The sequence below is a fragment of the Solanum dulcamara genome, chromosome 9 (assembly GCF_947179165.1).
Source record: "Solanum dulcamara chromosome 9, daSolDulc1.2, whole genome shotgun sequence".
NCBI lineage: Eukaryota > Viridiplantae > Streptophyta > Magnoliopsida > Solanales > Solanaceae > Solanum > Solanum dulcamara.
In genome coordinates, this window is record NC_077245.1 from 52,109,903 (window position 1) to 52,130,018 (window position 20,116).

The following is a 20,116-nucleotide window of genomic DNA, read 5'->3' on the forward strand; positions in this document are numbered from 1 at the left end:
CTTGTTAGTGGGCAACTTGCCCACTTGGTATGTAATCAACAATCCTTTTGCCTATATATATAGGTACAATGGCTGAGAAAAAGAAACACACAGAAAAACACGTAAAATTCTTCTCTTTTCTTCTTTCCCTTATTATTTCTTTCTAATTAATTTTGTCAAGTTAGTTATTTTCATAACACGTTATCAGCACGAGGCTCTGGCTATTTGTTTTTGAAGGTAACAAAAAGCGGTAAGAATTTTATTTAATTTTCTTTTCATAAAATGGCAAATATTTCAAAAATTGAATTTGTTGCTTTGGATATCTCTGGAAAAGATTACTCCTCATGGGCACTAGATGCCGAAATTCATCTTGAATCGATGGGTCTGGCAGACACCATCAAAGATGATAACACGGCATCTAGTCAAGACCGTGCAAAAGCTATGATTTTCCTCCGCCACCATCTCGACGAGGGTCTTAAATTACAATATCTTACATTAAAAGATCCTTTGAAATTGTGGAAAAATTTAAAAGAAAGGTATGACCACCTGAAGTTGGTCATGCTTCCACAAGCACGTTATGACTGGTTAAATTTGAGACTGATGGACTTTAAAAATATAACTGAATATAATTCTGCTTTATTTAGAATTATAGCTCAGTTAACTTTATGCGGAGATGAAATCACGGAACAAGATAAACTTGAAAAAACATACTCCACATTTCCACCCGCGAATATGCTCCTGCAGCAGCAATATCGCGAAAAAGGCTTTAAAAAATATTCTGAATTACTTTCTCACCTTCTTATTGCTGAAAGACATAATGAACTATTAATGAAAAATCATGATAGTCGGCCAGTTGGTTCTTTGCCACTCCCTGAAGTGAATCAGGCAAATTCTAACCAACGAGAAAGAGGTCATGGCCCCAGTCGTGGTCGTGGTCGTGGTCGTAGTCAAAGAAGAAATTTTAATTATGATGCTCGGCTGGCACCGAGAAATAACCAGCAATATAAAAGGCAGGGTAAAAAGCCAGAAGCTTTACCTAAGAATAATTCAGAAACAATATGTCATAGATGTGGAGGTGTGGGGCACTGGTCGCGGATTTGCCGGTCATCAAAACGCTTGGTTCAGCTATATCAGGCATCGTTAAAGAGGGCAGAAAATAATCCAGAGACAAATTTTATCTCTGAGGACAATATTGAGCCCATGCATCTGGATGTAGCTGATTTCTTTAATTTTCCAGAAGTAAATATGAATGTTGATAAGCCAGATAATATTTAAACAATTATCTTTGTTGTTATATTTATTAAATATTATGTTTGTATTTTTCTAGATTCATGTAATAAAATAAAATTTTGTATAATAAATTATGTATTAATTATAATATTTACTTTCTTTCTTTATGAAGAAAATATGGAAATGCGTCAAATCTTGTTTGGATCAATGATAAATCACGAGGATATTTGTGTAATTGATAGTGGAACAACCCATGCTATATTTAAAGACGAGAAATATTTTTTCAATTTACTTAGAAGAAAAGCTAATGTTACTACAATTTCTGGTAATTCAAAAATGATAGAAGGCTTCGGAAGAGCTACTATAATTCTGCCTAAGGGAACAAAAATTGTTATAGAAGATGCACTATTTTCTTCTAAATCCTCACGAAACTTGTTAAGTTTTAAAGATATCCGCAGAAATGGATATCATGTTGAGACACTAAATGAAATAAATATTGAATATCTTGGTATAACCAAGAGTGTCTCAGGCCAGAAATATATTTTGGAAAAATTACCAACTCTGTCATCTGGCCTATATTATGCAAAAATTAGTGCAATTGAAGCAAATATGATCGTAAACCAGAAGTTTACTGATCCAAATATATTTGTGCTATGGCATGATCGAATAGGTCATCCTGGATCAATAATGATGAGACGAATTCTTGAAAATTCAACTGGACATCCGTTAAAGAACCAGAAGATTCTTACAAATGATGAATTTTCATGTGCTGCTTGTTATCAAGGCAAATTAATTGCCAGACCATCGACCCTGAAGGTTGGCATCGAATCTCCTGGCTTTTTAGAGCGTATACATGGAGATATATGTGGACCTATTCATCCACCTAGTGGATTGTTTAGATATTTTATGGTCCTAATAGATGCATCATCTAGATGGTCTCATGTGTGCTTATTATCATCTCGCAACCTGGCGTTTGCGAAATTGTTAGCACAAATAATAAGATTGAGAGCGCAATTCCCAGATTATTCAATTAAGGTCATTCGCCTTGATAATGCTGGAGAATTTACATCCCAAGCATTTAATGATTATTGCTTATCAATTGGGATAAAAATTGAACATCCTGTTGCTCATGTTCATACTCAAAATGGCCTTGCAGAGTCATTTATAAAGCGCCTACAATTGATAGCAAGACCTCTACTAATGAAAACAAAATTGCCAATTACTGTTTGGGGTCATGCTATTTTACATGCAGCAGCACTTGTACGTCTAAGACCGACACATTATAATAAATACTCTCCGTCACAATTAGTATTTGGTCATGAACCAAATATAGCCCATTTAAGAATTTTTGGTTGTGCAGTATACGTGCCTGTAGCACCACCACAACGTACAAAAATGGGCCCTCAACGAAGGTTGGGCATATATGTTGGGTTTGACTCACCCTCCATAATTCGATACCTTGAACCGTTGACTGGAGATTTATTCACTGCTCGATTTGCAGATTGTCGGTTTGATGAAACAATTTTCCCGCCATTAGGGGGAGAGAAAAAGGAACCCGAAAAAGAAAAAGAAATTGCGTGGAAAGTTTCATCACTATCACATTTTGATCCACGCACCCGCACATGTGAGCAGGAGGTCCAGAAGATCATCCACTTACAGAAAATAGCAAATCAAATGCCAGATGCATTTACTGATTTGAAACGGATAACTAAGTCACATATCCCTGCAGTGAATGTACCTATCCGAATTGATGTCCCAAAAGGATCATCTACAAGTATCATAGCTTCTGAATCTCAAACACGCCAGAAGCGTGGTAGACCGTTGGGTTCAAAGGATAAAAATCCTAGAAAAAGAAGCGTAAGAAATAATAAAGATGATACTACAATAGAACCTCCTAAAGAAGGCCAAGGTTTGAGTAATCTTGATATTCCTGAAGAAATCAGTGAACCCGAGACTCAAGTGAATGAAGAAATTTCAATAAGTTCTTTCGGTGATAAGATAAAGTTAGATCGATCTAAAATCACGGTTGATAATGTTTTTGCATATAATGTTGCAATTAACCTTATGCAAGATAGTAAAAGTCTTGAACCTAAATCCGTCGAAGATTGTCGACGTAGATGTGATTGGCCAGAATGGCAAAAGGCAATTCAATCAGAATTAGACTCACTTGCTAAACGTGAGGTTTTTGGACCTGTAGTCCAAACCCCTGAAGGTGTAAAACCAGTTGGTTATAAATGGGTTTTTGTTAGAAAACGAAATGAGAGAAATGAAATTGTAAGATATAAGGCACGCCTTGTTGCACAAGGATTCTCTCAAAGACCCGGAGTCAACTATGAAGAAACATATTCACCGGTTATGGATGGGATAACATTTCGATATCTCATCAGTTTAGCTGTACATAAAAATCTTGAAATACACCTAATGGACGTGGTTACAGCTTACCTTTATGGTTCACTTGATAATGAAATTTACATGAAAATCCCAGAAGGATTAAAATTTCCTGAAGCATGTAAAAAGTCTCGGGAAGTATACTCAATAAAACTCGAAAGATCATTATATGGTCTGAAACAATCAGGGCGTATGTGGTATAATCGCCTAAGTGAGTACTTAATAAATGAAGGTTATATTAATGATGTTATTTGTCCATGTGTTTTTGTTAAGAAAACGGAATCAGAATTTGTTATACTCGCCGTTTATGTTGATGATATAAATCTCATTGGAACCACTGTAGAGGTCCAAAAGGCAATTGAATATCTAAAGAAAGAATTTGAAATGAAAGACCTTGGAAAGACAAAACTTTGTCTAGGTCTGCAAATTGAACATTTAGCAGACGGAGTTTTTGTCCATCAATCTGCCTACATTGAGAAAATCTTAAAAAGATTTTACATGGACAAAGCACATCCATTAAGTACTCCAATGGTTGTTCGATCACTTGAAGTGAAAAAGGATCAGTTTCGACCTCCAGAAGAGGATGAAGAAATTCTTGGTCCTGAAGTACCATATCTCAGTGCTATTGGTGCACTTATGTATCTTGCTAACGCAACTAGGCCTGATATAACATTTTCTGTCAATTTGCTAGCAAGGTATAGTTCATCCCCAACGCGAAGGCATTGGAACGGTATCAAACATATTTTGCGATACCTGAAGGGTATTATTGATATGGGTTTGTTTTATACTAACAAAGGTTGCGCAGACCTTATTGGTTATGCAGATGCAGGTTATTTATCAGACCCACATAAAGCTCGATCTCAGACAGGTTATCTGTTTACACACGGAGGGACTGCTATATCATGGCGATCTACAAAACAGTCCATTGTTGCTACTTCTTCAAATCATGCTGAAATAATAGCAATTCATGAAGCAAGTAGAGAATGTGTGTGGTTGAGATCAATGATACAGTTCATCAAAGAAAGATGTGGTCTGGAAAATAATATTAAAATACCCACAATTATATTCGAAGACAATGCCGCGTGCATAGCTCAATTGAAAGGTGGTTTCATAAAAGGAGACAGAACGAAACATATTTCACCAAAATTATTTTTCACACACGATCTTCAGAAGAATGGTGAAATTGATGTACAACAAGTTCGTTCAAGTGATAATCTTGCAGATTTATTCACAAAGGCATTACCAACATCAACTTTTGAGAAATTAAGATATAAAGTTGGAATGCGCCGTCTCCAAAATATCAAATGAAGCTTTCATCAGGGGGAGTAAAATACGCGCTGCACTCTTTTTTCCTTAACCAAGGTTTTATCCCACTGGGTTTTCCTGGTAAGGTTTTTAATGAGGCAGCAATCAAAGCGTATTACCAAATATGTATATTTTTTTTTTTTATAGAGGCACATTATACATAAACATCCAAGGGGGAGTGTTAGGTAATGGATGGGATGCTTTCCAAGTGGGCCCCACTTGTTAGTGGGCAACTTGCCCACTTGGTATGTAATCAACAATCCTTTTGCCTATATATATAGGTACAATGGCTGAGAAAAAGAAACACACAGAAAAACACGTAAAATTCTTCTCTTTTCTTCTTGCCCTTATTATTTCTTTCTAATTAATTTTGTCAAGTTAGTTATTTTCATAACAAGATAAACACTTTCCTCTTCTTTCTTTTTAGCTCAAAATATTTGAAAATTAAGTGTTCGCTTGGCCTTCAATACTTTTATTTTTTGGAATATTATTTTGAAAAATTATTTTGACATAAATTTGTAATAATTTTTTCAAAAATTTTGAAAAACTTCAAAAAGTTATTTTCACTCCAAATCACTCACAAAAATTTGAAAACAATCCCAATTTTTATCATCTCCAAACACAACTTTAATTTTTAAATACCATTTTCACCTTCTTCTTTTTTTTGAGTTTTAGTGATGGTGATGGAATACTAGGATAAGTAGAGTCAAAAATTATTGAACCAATTGATTTCACACCATGAGAACAAGATTCGAGGTAAGGCCACAACAGTTTGGAGGATATTTTGAGAAAAGATTTTAGCATCATTATATCCTATATGAACTCAGGTTTGTTTGAAATACCAACATGGTTGTGGTGGAGTGGTGGGACTGGTTCACCCCTAACTAGAGGTCTCGAATTTGAGTCCTGGGTATGGAAAAAATCTTATTGGGAGCATCACCCCCAAATGGGCTCTGCAGTGCGCGATCGAAATTTAGTCGGGGCTCCACGGACTCCGAACACCGGGTGAGAAATCCAAAAAAAAAAGTTTGTCTGACATATCTCAATAGTGTAAACCTCTTGTTTTAGAGAAAATAATTGTTCACAAGAAATGGAAAGAAACGTACTTCTATTATATTTGATCTTTAAGTCTATATATAACAAATTAACAATCATGGGAGGATCATACTTGTAGGGATGATGTAATGCTAATTCATATTTCATACGATCAATGTGTTAAAGTATAAAATTCATATATGCAGCAAAAGCATAATCACGGATCATAAACTTACATTAACATGATAATATAAATCAAAAAATATGAAATTAAGATAATACTAATATTTTGAGGCTTTCACCCAGCTGATTTACAAACAAGGAATCCAGAACTCGAGCCTTCTACTAATTTTTCTCTAATTCTTTACAAACAGTAATCCGTGTGGGCAAGTATTTTTAGAAAAGATTGATGATCTTTCTCTCGGGAAGTCCACCTATTTATCCTCAATTTTTCACTGAAGAGGGAAAAACTTAGGGGACATAAAGTTCATCAGCCATTAAGGAGAAATTAAAGGTAATTAAAACCCATAAAAGACAAAAACGTTTCGATTCCTTTTATTTAAAGAAAATCATTTCTAAATCAGAATTTAACTTATTAAAATATATGATTTTATTTCTTCTAGAAGACCAGTAAAAATACTTCTTTCAAAATATTTTTTTATTCTTATAACTGATTAATTATTCAGGCATAGTAGGAACTATAGACTTATTAACAGTGACTTCTAATTACAATATTAATTCGCAAATGAATGAATTAATCATATTGTAATAAATTACAAATTAGTTCACTAAAAATCTGTAATTGCACTCCTCGATTTAATTTTTAAAATTTACTATTACATCTTATTTAATCTTTCGTGTTAGCATTACCGACATCAATCAATTAAGTCAAATTTTTTGAAAAAAATTTAATTTATTGACTAAATTAATCATTTATCATTATACTTAATTTATTTCACATGTCAGATTTAAAATCCATTTGCAGGGTTTCACGTGAAAACACATAAGCAACCATAAATGGGTGTCTTCTATCTCAAGACCGACACACAATTCTATCAACTAATTATTATTTCACTAACGTTATTTGGCATTATCCAATTTATTAAAAATTTACTGACTCATTAAAAGAGTCTTACCTTTTAATAGATTAAAACAATAAATCAAATTACGTAGATCATAATAATTATATCAAGATTAAGAGTATAAGTACATGTAATGAACTAGAGATATTGTTTATTAAAATTCAGAACCTAAACAAATATCGCAATTTGGTCCGTTCAATACATACTAAATGTACTAGCATAAAAAGTTGGAATTTTACCATTCCCATAATTAAGATCAAATTATATTTAATCTTATGCTACAATCATCAAGATGTTTGTTCAATTTCATCTTTGATTAAGAACGCTTAATTTATAACTTGTAAAAACCGATAATTTAATCTTCTGTGTATGAGTTAAATAACTCCATACACAAAATCGTCTATAGTATAAGCAATGGACTTACATATAAACATAATGATCTATTCAAATAAATACTTTTATTATAATAAATAAAATAAAATAAATTGTCTTTACAGGGGATTAAATAAAATGTTATAACTCAATTACATGATTAATAGTATATCCCAACACAAGAAAGCATCGATATTTATACTCATTATAATTTGGACGTTCATAATAGTAATTCATTTGATCGGAATAGTGAAATGCAAGACAATAAAAAAATTAAATACTCTTTTCTTTTTCAATCACCCTGTGAAGACAAACACTCAGAAAGGTTCTAGAGATAATCAATCGTTCCTTTTAGTGGGGAGAAATAATGTGATAAGGAAGCAAGATCAAGCTAACCCGCCAATAGAATAAATTTTTTCCACATGTCAAGTTGAATATGAATAAATGAATGCAACCTTAAACACAGAGATCAACCTACGCCTTTGAGTTAATGCCGATTGTGGCGCAATGACTAATTCACATCTAATAAGTTTTTCAAAAAATAACCTGAATAAAATAGTTTCTTTTAAATAAATATTGCTTTAAATCAAAGAAAAAAAATCTATTTTTTCACATAGTTTATCGGTCAAACAAACTATTCTCTTCTCAAAGTAACAAAGAGAATATTTTTTCTATTTAGACTTCAACAATGGAGTGAAAGAACCATTTTTTCCTAATTGTTTTTTTGTTTTTCCTATTAAATAGAAGAAAAATTAGATTTGAAAGAACCCTTCTTTACTTTACTATTTTAGGGGGTGGGGGTGATGATGAAGGTGAAGTTTGTCACGACTCAAAATGGGTCGTGAGTGGCACCCACACTTAACCTTCTAGGTGGGAGAACCAACGATACAAATCCAACTAATAAATATAACAATAACGCGGAAGCTTAAATAAATACGTTTTCCTCAAAACCTAAAAGTCATCACATGAAGGACATCTAAATTCTAAAATTAAGTCTGGAAATATCAAACACCAGAATAAACAAATAACAAAATGTGTCCGAAAACTAAAGACACCATGCCATAACCGAGAGATTCCATCACGAGCTAAAAGGATAGCTCACCCTGAAATCCGGTGATCTTGAGACTGACTAGAGCTGAGGTCGACTCGAAGTCTGTGGAACACTCGTTGCACTCCACAAAATAAAACAAGAAAAGATACAAGTAGGGGTCAGTACAGGACAACATATACTGAGTAGATATCATCGGCCGACTCAAAATAGAAATCAATATACATAAGGTAATAGCGGGAAATCAACAATAACACTTAACAGGTGGCAACCAATAAACAATTACATAACCAGTCAACAATATCAAGATCACACATGAGGACTCAAGCCTCCACATCACACTCTTTTGGAAGATGAGTTATTGGAGATTGGGTAGTATTAAGTCATTTTAATTTATTTTCTTTTAATATTACCGTGCCAGAACGTGACACCCGATCCAAATATACCGTGTCGGAACGTGACACCCGATCCAAATATATCATGTCGGAATGTGACATCTGATCCAAATATACCGTGTCGGAATGTGACACCCGATCCAAATATAATTAATTTATCATGTCTTCATGATTACATTCCACTTCATTAACAATATTTCATCAAGCCTTCTTTATTCAAGGCACCATTTTTGATAGAGCAAGTTCAAGATTATGGATTTCACGATCTCGGGATTTCTGACCAACGACAACAACATATCAACCATCCAAACCACAATAATTAAATGCATAGTAAATTTCACACATTCCTCAATGAATATCAATCACTATTAAGAGTCTATCTATGATATAGAATAAAAACCATAACCTACCTCAACCGAAGAACCGAGATCAAGCAATTACTCCTAGACTTGAGCCTTCCCTTTTCCTTAGGCTTTCTAAATCAGTGCAATCTAATCAAATAAATGATCACAATAAGATTTCAAAACTAACAACACCCTGTTACTTTAGTTAATTTCTTGAATCTCAAGCGTAGGGTTAAGCCTTAATTTCTCCAAATAACCTAAATCTAATGATATTCATATAATATAATACACCTAAAATTAATTACCTATCTCAATATATCAAAATTTGAATTATAATATAAAAATTTAAAGAACAAATTTTAAAACGAAGCCAACTGATTCGAACTAACGGCATATCAAGAAAACCAATTTCAGAATGCTACTACTGCCACCACTTCAATCTCACCCCTCCTCTCCCAATCCTTATCCAATCACAGCCACTCTCATTAGTTAATAATGAAAACAATTCCTTAATTTCCAACCAAACAATTTACCCCAATATTCTTTTCACCTCATAATATACATAGTTATTACATGTTCACGTGATTACCAATAAGTATGCATACAGAAAGTGAGGTGTTGGCTACAATTTCTTACCTTGATTGGTTGCTCCTTGCGCGTTGTTCACCGCCGCACTTTCGTTTGCTCGCAGGTAGTTTCTTCTCCCTTTTTCTTTTCTTTTCTACTCTTATGTATTAAAAGTGACAAATACCTCTAACTTATTTTAATAAATAAGGAGTATAGGGTATTAAATATATTATCACTTTAGCCCATTAATTAAATAAGTTATCTAAATTCACCCCTAAATTAAATAACCATAGTTATCGAATATTTTAAAATACCCATTAAAAATTTACGGGGTGAGTCTTTTATGAATAAAAGCCCTAGTACTCAAAACGACCTAATGGATCGTTACAAAGGTAAAAGTTTTTTTTTACATAGACTCGAGGCAAAGTGATTTATGATTGAATCTCAAATGCATTCTCATTATTTGGTAGATACAAGTCCATGACCTATTTCAAATTCACTTAGAGCTTTGGCAATAATCGTAGGAGATGTGATGTTAATGTACTCATTTTAAGGGGGTGCAACACTTCTCAGTTTAGACCTCATATTTCTCTTATATACCATGTTTGTATGCTGATATAATGTTCTATGTAAATTCACGTTCGAAGAGCATCATACCCAAATCGTACAATTAGGACCTTGATATGATTGAATTTTGTTTATTGTATTGGAGTTATGTTTATTTTTTCTCTTTTTGGGCCATATTTCATTTTTCTTCGGCACCTATAGTAAGAGATCAAAGCTATTTGGACCCCATAAAAGATAGCAAATTTTAGATCCTTGAAAATTCCTTTTCTTAATATCATATCCATTTCATGTGAAGTCATCGTAATTTGGGCTCATCATGATATACGCAAGGAAAAACACACCGAACAATTTACTCTTTAGTAGCTAACATTTCAATGGCTTTAAAGTTTTAAAGAATGACATATTATCAAGCACTGTTCACTATTTGAGGCAGTATATATGATTTTACCTTTTTATTAGACTTTCATATGATTATATATATTGTCTTTTGAAAGGACAATAACCCTCTTGTTTTGCTGGCCGGGGGTTTGATGATTCACAATATTTTTCTTTTCCAAAAAATCACTTTTATAATAGGAGATTTATTATGTCCCCAACTTATCTTTATTAAGAAAGTCGATTGTCTACTATAATTAGGTTAAGATCATAAAAATAGAAGCTTGTGATAAAATTAGATCAAATTTAATAAATAGAGTCTGATAATAATATTATGAAACTGATTCATATGAAAAAAATTAAAATCGACTGGTACATTTATTTGAGTTTATTCATGTCCAATAAACTTCAAATAAAAGAAGATACATGTATAAGGGATAACAAAAGGATAGAGGGAAAAGTAAAGACAAAATGAAAGCAAGAGTTCCGACATTTTACTTTTGCTAATTTCATTTACTACAAGTTTCCCATTTTCCTTCTCAAAATACTAGAGCACATATAAGGGACTTTTCAATAATAATTTACTTCCTGAAAAAGAAGAAAGATAATTTCCTGGAAAAAAAAAAGATAATTTACTTCACTTCTAGAAAGCCAAATAAGTTAACAAGTCTTCTCTCTTCTCCCTATTTTACTATTTTTATTGTTTTATATAGTTTCATAACACATGAGTTCTAACCCACCATGAAATTAGGCAAAAGCCACGGACCAACCGTTGCCTTACTGTAATTACGTACCTTTGATCTTTTCTTTGAGCCTATACATTCTGTGTACGTTAGAAGCTTAACCTAAGGTTATTTAATATTATGTGGCCAACACAGGTAAAGTAATATAAATTTCTTGTTTGATTTATTTAATATTATCATCATTACTTGGTAGTAGTAAAGTAATTGATTTTGTTCATTGAATTTAAGGACTCCATTGGTATAGACGATCCTGAAAAATAATATTGTGAAAAAAGACGGTAATATTGAAGTGTTTTAGTTTTCTTTTTGTCTACTTTATTCATCTGGTTTCTCATGGCTTTATATGGTATATAATATTTATATGGTGTGGACATTATGACTAAATACCTTTATATTAGTGATCATCAAAAGTGATAGAATTTTACGGTGCTTCATAGCTCCTAAAATTATAATATCATCAAAGGCTCGAGGGTGAGTCTCAATTGAAGGTAAAAGGATGGATTCAAGCCCTATCATACCAAAAGAGCAAGACGTCGGATTATATTCTCGATGCATTATGATGATTAGATAATGAGTTTAAATCTCATTGATTTATGGCCTAAAACGCCTTTATATGGGTAAGACGATGGATTCATGTCCAATCGCACCAAAGAGGGTAAGACATCAAGTTTGAGTCTTGGTGCACCTTGATGAAAGATGTTGGGTTCAAGTCTCATCGATTAATGGCGTAAGACGCTTTTATATAGATAAGACATTGGGTTTGAGTCTCAATGCACCACATTGATGATATAATGATGACTAAAGCAAAATAATGTGCTTTGGTGAAAAGTAGGGCTAAGCGTTCGGTATTCGGTTTGGTATTTTCAAAGTTTGGATTCGATAATTCGGTAATAGATAATTCAAAGTATATACCAAATACCGAACTTTCAAACGTCGGTTCGGTAATTCGGTAATCGGTAAATCAAAATTCGATTCGGTACGGTATTCGGTAATACCATATTGAAGTTGAAGTCCACACGAAATATGTTAGTACATCATATTCACAATAGCACAATAAAAGATGTGAAGATTTTTAATAACAAACTAAACAATTGATCGAATACAACTGAGAATTCAACTGAGCCAGGGTGCTGATATTTGAAACATTTCAAGAGCCATTCCATATTACGTTGGCGCTTCCCTTCTCTTAGGCAATTTTTGGACCTGATAATGTATTTAAAAAAAGAGATGTCAAGAACAGCTTGAAATTATCTATATCAAGGGATGATAAATTGTCATTTGGAAGCTTTAATACAAGAAATCATAAATTAACATACTAACCTATGACAGGACTCGGGAGCAATTTACAAACCTCTGTGCCTGCAATACCCATAGCAAATCCAATATCTGCCTCGTTGAGAGCAGGAGCATCATTTGTGCCATCACCAGTAACTGAGAATGACAAATCCCATAGCAAATCTAATGGTTCTTACCTGGCTATAATGTACAAGTCATTTGCCCATGTAAAAACTGGAGGAGTTCTAGAAATGACAAACTTGATTCATCGATCAAGAAAGCAACTATGGCGAATCTGTCAAGTGAAATTCATCATGAGATACGAAAAGCATCTGTAAGCTTATTTTTTTTCTAGGTAGCTAAAGAATTGGATTTATTTACCATGTATTTCTTTGGTATCTGTTTGCCCTTTTCTCTTGGTGTTTCAGTACTGAAAACTGCCATTTACCACAATGCTTGCGCTTTGCTTTATTAATTCCATCTTCTATGAGCTTATCATAATGCGGCCAAGCAGCAAATCTTGATTCTATAGCTTTTCTCTTCACAGTTACTGAATGTTGTTCAACTTCCGATGTTGAATTAAGAGACTCAGTAAGAGCCAGAGGTGCGCTTACACTAACATTGGTTGTTCGACTTGTTTCATCTTCCATCTAAACATAGAAGAGATTACAAATATTATAAGACACAAATTGGAAGTGTAAAATAAAATCAAAAAATACAATACGGAAGCTATTAAAGAAGCTTAAATAAGTTCTATGTTCTAAATTGCTATACTATGTTTCTCCTATGAAAACAAGATCCATTAAGATGAACTAACTATTCATATTTAAAAGGACACAGAAGATAATCATCTTCATATTTCACTGGGCATGTCAAGGGTAACATACTTCTATTTAGGTAGATGGAGATGTTAAAAACACAAGTATGGAAACTTCTTCAGAAATAAACAGCAAAGAATTAAAAAACCCAGAAACGTGAAAGAGAAATAGAGCCATTAAAAACATAAGGCCACAGGCCATAGCCATACACTTTAGAGGAAGTACTTTTCAGAAAGCAAACAGATAAACAAAATCCAAATCTTGAATTTATCAAATTCAAATCTCAATCAAAATACTCAAAGCTTCTTGCCTTCTTCTTCTCTTTAAGCTTTTTATTCACACAGAAATTTAGAGCAATGGATGCTACTAAGACAACCAAAGGTGCCGGAGGAAGAAAGGGTGGCCCAAGGAAGAAGTCTGTAACCAAATAAATCAAAGTTGGTCTTCAGTTTTCTGTTGGTCGTATTGCTCGTTTCTTGAAGAACGGTCGTTATGCCCAGCGTATTGGAGTTGGCTGCTATTCTTCAATACCTTGCTGCCGAGGTGTTGGAGTTGGCTGAAAATGCGGCAAGAGATAACAAGAACTCAAGAAGACCAGAGCCTCATGCGCAGTGCAACAGTGGTCACTGGTCACCAGAATCATTCATTCATTCCTAGCCTAGGGTATATCTAATTGAGAAAGTTTCAGGAAAGGTCTAATATGTTTACTTAGGGTTAGAAATTTGGGCCGGACAATTTAGGAATTTGGGCTGGACATTTTATTAATATGTTTATGGGCCTTTACTCCTTTAGGCCCTACAGAATTTAGAATACAATGGGCTGGTCATTCACTCATTTAATTTCGGTATTCGGTATTTATCGAATATCGAATGGTATATTTGTAAATACCGAATACCAAAATCGAAATACCAAAATATAAAATTCGGTATCGAATACCGAATCGAATTACCAAATATTGAAATACCGAAATAGCCGATTCGGTTTGGTAATTCAGTTTTCGGTAATTTTATGTCCAACCCTAGTGAAAAGTCATGAAACCTATTCTACTGAATTTGCTCCATTTCTTGATGTGAATGTGTAGCAGGGCATAATATGTTTGAAAGAAGACAAGCGGTTGAATAATGCACATAAACATGGAATGAGGTACAAAGCTATCATAATTTGATATGCTTAGATAATTATGTTCCATTCATGATTAATGAGAACTTTTGATAAAAGCTACATATAAAAATCCATTCTCTAAAGTGAATGTGGTAGCAATGTGTAATGTATCTGAAAGAAGACAAATGATTAAATATTGCACATGAATATGGAATAAGGTACTAAGTTATCAAAATTTGATATACTTAGATGATTGTGTTCCATTCATAAAGAATGAGGACTTTTGATAATGATGAGAAGAATTATAGAAAATTCAAATGATATCCATTAAAGAATCTAAAGATACTTTTAAATGGTGAATTTATCTTGTATTGCTTGTTATTAAGGCAAGTTAATTATAATACCATCACCAACGGAAGTTGAGATTGAGTCCCTTGCGTTCTTGAAACGTATAAATGGAGATATTTGTGGACTTATTCACCCACATATTGAATTGTTTAGATACTTTATGGTCCTAATAGATGTTTCTTATAGATGGTCTCATGTGTGTCTATTGCCATCTCACAACTTGGGATTTGTTAAATTGTTGGCATAAATAATATACTTACGAACACAGTTTTCTGATAATCAGATTAAGTCCATTTGTCTTGATAATGCTACAGAGTTTTCATCTCAATTATTTAATGATTACTGCTTATCGATTGGAGTTGAATAAATCCAATATTGAAATGAATGTAATAATGCAAAAATAAAGCTTATTAATATGGATATACATTTTATCGTGATGAGATTACGATACATCTTTAAAAGAGGTAGAGTAATTGAGAAAAAATAATTCTGAAAATTACTCTCGAATTAGTAAATCTGAAATTTATACAAGAAAATAGCACATGTCATGGTAAACTTGGAGTTTACTAGTGCAGATAATTGACATGAGCGATTTGGCCATCTGAAAGATGTGAATATTGAATATTCAACATATATTGAAGAACTAGAAAATTCTTCAAGAATTTTATTTGTTGCTTGTTCTCATAATAAGTTGATTGGATCAACTAATGTTGAGATTAAATCCCTAAATTCTGAAAGTATAAGAGGTGAATGTGGGCCCCTTCACCTGTTATGTGATATGTTAAAGAGATGCATCTATAATATAATCACATATGCATTTATCGTCAACCTGCCGTTTGACATTCGCAAAATTGTCTTGTAACATCTCAAAAATTTCTATGCCAAGACTCGAATCATTCTTTTTAGGCGTATCGGATCGAACTCAGTGACTTTTAGTTGTATATATGAGTTAGGATCAATTCCTAAGTATTTTAAGAGTATTAGATGTATTTTAGGGTCATAAGGGATCTCTAACACCAAGCCGATTTCAAAAAAAATTTTATCGGCTAAGTTTCCGAATGAGTTCGTATAAGGCTCAACTTCAAATGATCATGAGCCCGTTTGGATTGGCTTAAAAAAAATAACTTTTATGTATGAAGTGCTTTTAGAACTTTGAAGTGCTGAAAGTTATTTTTATAAATAAGCAGTTGAGTGTTTGGATAAAAGTGCTTATGATGTGAATTTTAGGGTTAAAAGAATAAAAAAAAGCTAGTTTGGGAATTTAGTTAAAATATAAGGGATATAAAAGTAATTTCTATGGTCAAAGAAAATGACTTTAAGCACTTTGGAAAAAAAAAGTTAGGAATCCTAACTTTTCATTTTTGACTGACTTTAAGAACTCTATGGCTTAAAGTCAGCATTAGGCAAACACGTCCAAAAGCTGAAAAGGGACTTTAAGTTGGTTTTGACCAACTTAAAGCCAATCCAAACGGGCTCCATATCTTCTAGAATATAACGAATTGGGTAGATCATAACCTATCAAATTAAAGGTCTTTGAGTCTTCTTTTCAACACCACCAAGAATGTATTTTTCTGAGTTTGAAGTCAAAAGTTATGCTTGGTTGACCAGAGAGGTCCGCGACAAGTCCGCATTGCGGACCTGCAGCGAACTTGGACAATTTTTCCAGATTTCATTTTTTGTCGACCAGAAAAGTGCGCGACACATACGCATCACAAATTTTTCCAGTTTTCCAGATTTTGTAGGGACATTTTGGGAAAATTACCTAATATCTATATATATACGAACTTGGAACGTTTTGGGGTCAAAATTTTGCAGTGTTTCACCTCCAAAGAACCCTAATCTTCCTCCTCCTCCTCTCTCAAATCATCTACAACAAGATTTGCTCTCAAAACTCAAGGATCCAAACTCTCAAATTAGGACCTGACATCAAGATTTTTTCAAAATCTACACTAAGGTATGTGGATTTTCATCCATGGGTTCTTCCACCCATGAAGCCCAAATAATTTCTCAACTTGATATTTCAAATTCTAAATGGTGAATTCTTATGGGATTTTACATGATGATTCAAAATGCATACATTATGGTATATTTGAAGCTTTTTGTGTTTAAATTGATATATTGACTCTCATTCAAGAAATGAAAAAATTTGTTGGTGATCCTATATGAAGGCTTGAAAGGTAGTTTTAAAGTGTATATGGTGGGTTGTTTTAAGATGTTTGATTCGATGCATTTATATCACTCTCATGCATACATGTATTCTTTAAATGTATTTGAAGGTCTTTATGAATTGAACCCACCTAGTCTTCCTATGTTAAATGAAGTTGAATTGAAAGTTTATGAAGCAAATGCCTATGTTTAAGGGAGTCTTGTGAAATGATTGAATGATGATGAAAGAGCTTTTAGCCAAAGAAAGGATTCAATGTGAAAGACCAATTCTCACATATTTGCATCAAATGAAATGTTTTAATGAGCTATTCCACCGATGATGATTTGATGTCTAAAGTTATACAATGCTTATGTTATTATGATATTTAAATGTTATTCAATGGAATTGACCTAACACCGAATGTAGCATGTAGATGGGGACTCTACCTAATGGGTCCTTAAGTAAAGTCTCGTGTTGCATTAACTATGCGCCAACATAGGAGCCCTTGTAAGCTATTTAGGCTAGTGGATCCACAATTAGCCAATAAAGTTAAATTTAAAGAATGTTAAAGTTGACGGAGCTCTACCCGGCAAGTAGACTCTCAGTGCAAACGTAGGGGGTTATGTTGAATTCCATTTAATAGCTCCCATGGTCTTAAATGTCGGTTAAGGTCACTTCCCCACAAAATGAATGTTTTAAGGTTTCTTATGATGATGTTTAATGTATGCACTCATTATGCACATTGCTTATTCATGTTCTTCTTATGTTCTTCATTTCGTAGCATATTTATATACTTAGTACATTCAAAGTACTAACGCATACTTTTGTCTACATGATATCACCATGTAGGAACCGACGTCGCTCCTCGACCTCCTCCACGTGGCTAACTCGAATTAGTTTGAAGATTGTTTGTGGTGAGTTCCCATGTTTTGGGAATAACCTCCTTTATATTCTAAGCTCATGTTTTGTAAAACATTAAAACTTTTATGAAGACATTTCTTGACACTTATTTTGAGGGTGAGCTAGGGACATGTCTTAGCTCCCGCTAAGTCTATTAGTAGAGGTATGTTGGGACATAAATAGAAAATGTTTTGAAGTTGCTAAGGACTATTGTTCCACGATATTTTCCTTAGTCCCAATTCCCTTTTTATTTATTTACTTTTCGCTTGTTATCGTATGCCATTACCAATGAAATGCTTAACGAATGCTAAGAGAATTGGGTGAGGCACCTCCGGGTGTCTCATTCGCCTTGTCACGTTTAGGCCTTAGGCCCAGATCATGACATGTCTGTGCAGAATAATTGAGTTAAGAGCACAACTTTTAGAATATGTATTTAAGACAATTTGTTTTGACAACATTGATAAATATCCAAGCTGATGTGATATTAAATGCGTCAGATAAATAGTCAATCATTGCTTATGAGAACAAAGTTTCATGGTCTGAAATATTATAAAATGCATAGCAAAATAGTTGTGTGTATCAGACCAATAAAATATGATCAATTTCCCTCTCAATTGATTTATGGTCAAGGACCATGTAATTTCCATCTAATAATTTTGATGTGCGGTATATGATTAATGAATATACCATGATGCACATAGATGAATTCTCCAAAGTAGATTGAGATATATATGTTCGTATTCCTAACATAAGGGGGATATAATAAGCAACCAAGAGTAGAAAATGCTCCTATTGAATGTTCCTAAAGGACAGAGTCAATGACATGATGATAGACTAATCAATTCTAAAAAAAATAATTCTTAAAAAAGGAGAGGAACAAATAATCAAAATGATCATAATGAGGAGGCACTATTCTCTCTTGAAGAGCCGACGAAATAACACTTCATGAAACCTAAAAATAATGAAGTGATGAGATCTCAATAAGTTATGTTACGTTGCAAACCGATACAAAATGATATCTTGTCGATAATATCTTGATACAATAGCGTGCAATATTGTAAAAGATTATAAGGATTTAAATTCTAACGTCTATTAAAGCATGGTGACGTAGAAATATTTATCAAGTGAAAAAAGTGAAATGATGCATCTTGGTAAGCGTAAAGCTTATTTGACTTGCAATCTAGACACTAAAAGATGTCGTGTATTTTATATTGGATGTTGTCACTTGAAAAAATTGATATGAAAATATCCGAAGAATTCAAAATACATGAAGCATATACAAGTTCTTGAAAAACTTATTTATAATCCCCATATGAATTAAATCGATCAAGAATCTTTCGTATTATTTTGCAAGTTAATAACTTGAATTGAAACTCTTGAATAGTTTTCATAAAGCAATAGATTATCTGCTTAAAGAAGTTGAAGTGAGAAGCTTGCAGAATTCTTTGATCCTAAAGGGATGATTCATAAAAGGAGCGACAACAAAGCACATTTCGCCAAAGCTTTTCTACATACATGAGCTTTCAAGAATGGTGGTATCAACGTGCAACAAATTTGTTCAAGTAATAATATGATTGATTTATTAATCAAATCTCTACCAGCTACAACTTTTGAGAAGATAGTGCACAAGCTTAGAATACGAAGATTCAAGTCTTTGGATTGATATTCTCATTATGGGAGTTAATACGCAATGTATTCTTTTTTCCTCACAAGATTTTGGCTCATTAGGTTTTTCTTGTAAAGTTTTTAATGAGACATCCAAAATACATATTATTGGATATATGTACTCTTTTTCCTTCACTAGATTTTTTTCCACTGAATTTTTTTAGTAAGATTTTAACGAGGCACATAATCTATCAAATAGACATTCAAGGGGGAGTGTTATACTTTATTCTTCTTATTGTTTTATATAGTTTCATAACATTGTTAAAATTATCTAAATTATTAGTATTTCTTCTGTCTCAGTTTATGTGACATCATTTGATTTGACGCTAAATTTAAGATTTTTTTTTTTGAAACTTATGATCTAAAAATAAATTTAAATATTTATGTGACTATAAATTATTTCATTAAGAGTAAAATAATAATTTTAAAATTA

At 33.0% G+C, this 20,116-nt stretch overlaps 2 protein-coding genes and 1 long non-coding RNA gene across 3 annotated transcripts; 2 read left to right on the plus strand and 1 right to left on the minus strand.

Annotated features, from left to right (window-relative positions):
- The first annotated feature begins 10,178 nt into the window (after positions 1-10,178).
- Positions 10,179-10,704, plus strand: LOC129903685 (cytochrome c oxidase subunit 3). Its single transcript, XM_055979226.1, is given in 4 exon segments — positions 10,179-10,480; positions 10,482-10,515; positions 10,517-10,634; positions 10,637-10,704. Coding segments are annotated over 4 exon segments (522 nt in total).
- A 1,676-nt stretch (positions 10,705-12,380) lies between these two features.
- Positions 12,381-14,206, minus strand: LOC129903062 (uncharacterized). The gene is made up of 3 exons (XR_008770196.1): positions 13,087-14,206; positions 12,751-13,000; positions 12,381-12,633 (listed from the first exon to the last, which is right to left on the minus strand). It is a non-coding gene; the product is annotated as an uncharacterized LOC129903062 (long non-coding RNA).
- Positions 12,753-18,225, plus strand: LOC129903061 (uncharacterized). The gene is made up of 2 exons (XM_055978542.1): positions 12,753-13,039; positions 17,968-18,225. The coding sequence occupies exons 1-2, from the start codon at positions 12,753-12,755 to the stop codon at positions 18,095-18,097; spliced, it is 417 nt and encodes a 138-aa protein (XP_055834517.1). The 3' UTR covers positions 18,098-18,225.
- The last annotated feature ends 1,891 nt before the right edge of the window (positions 18,226-20,116 follow it).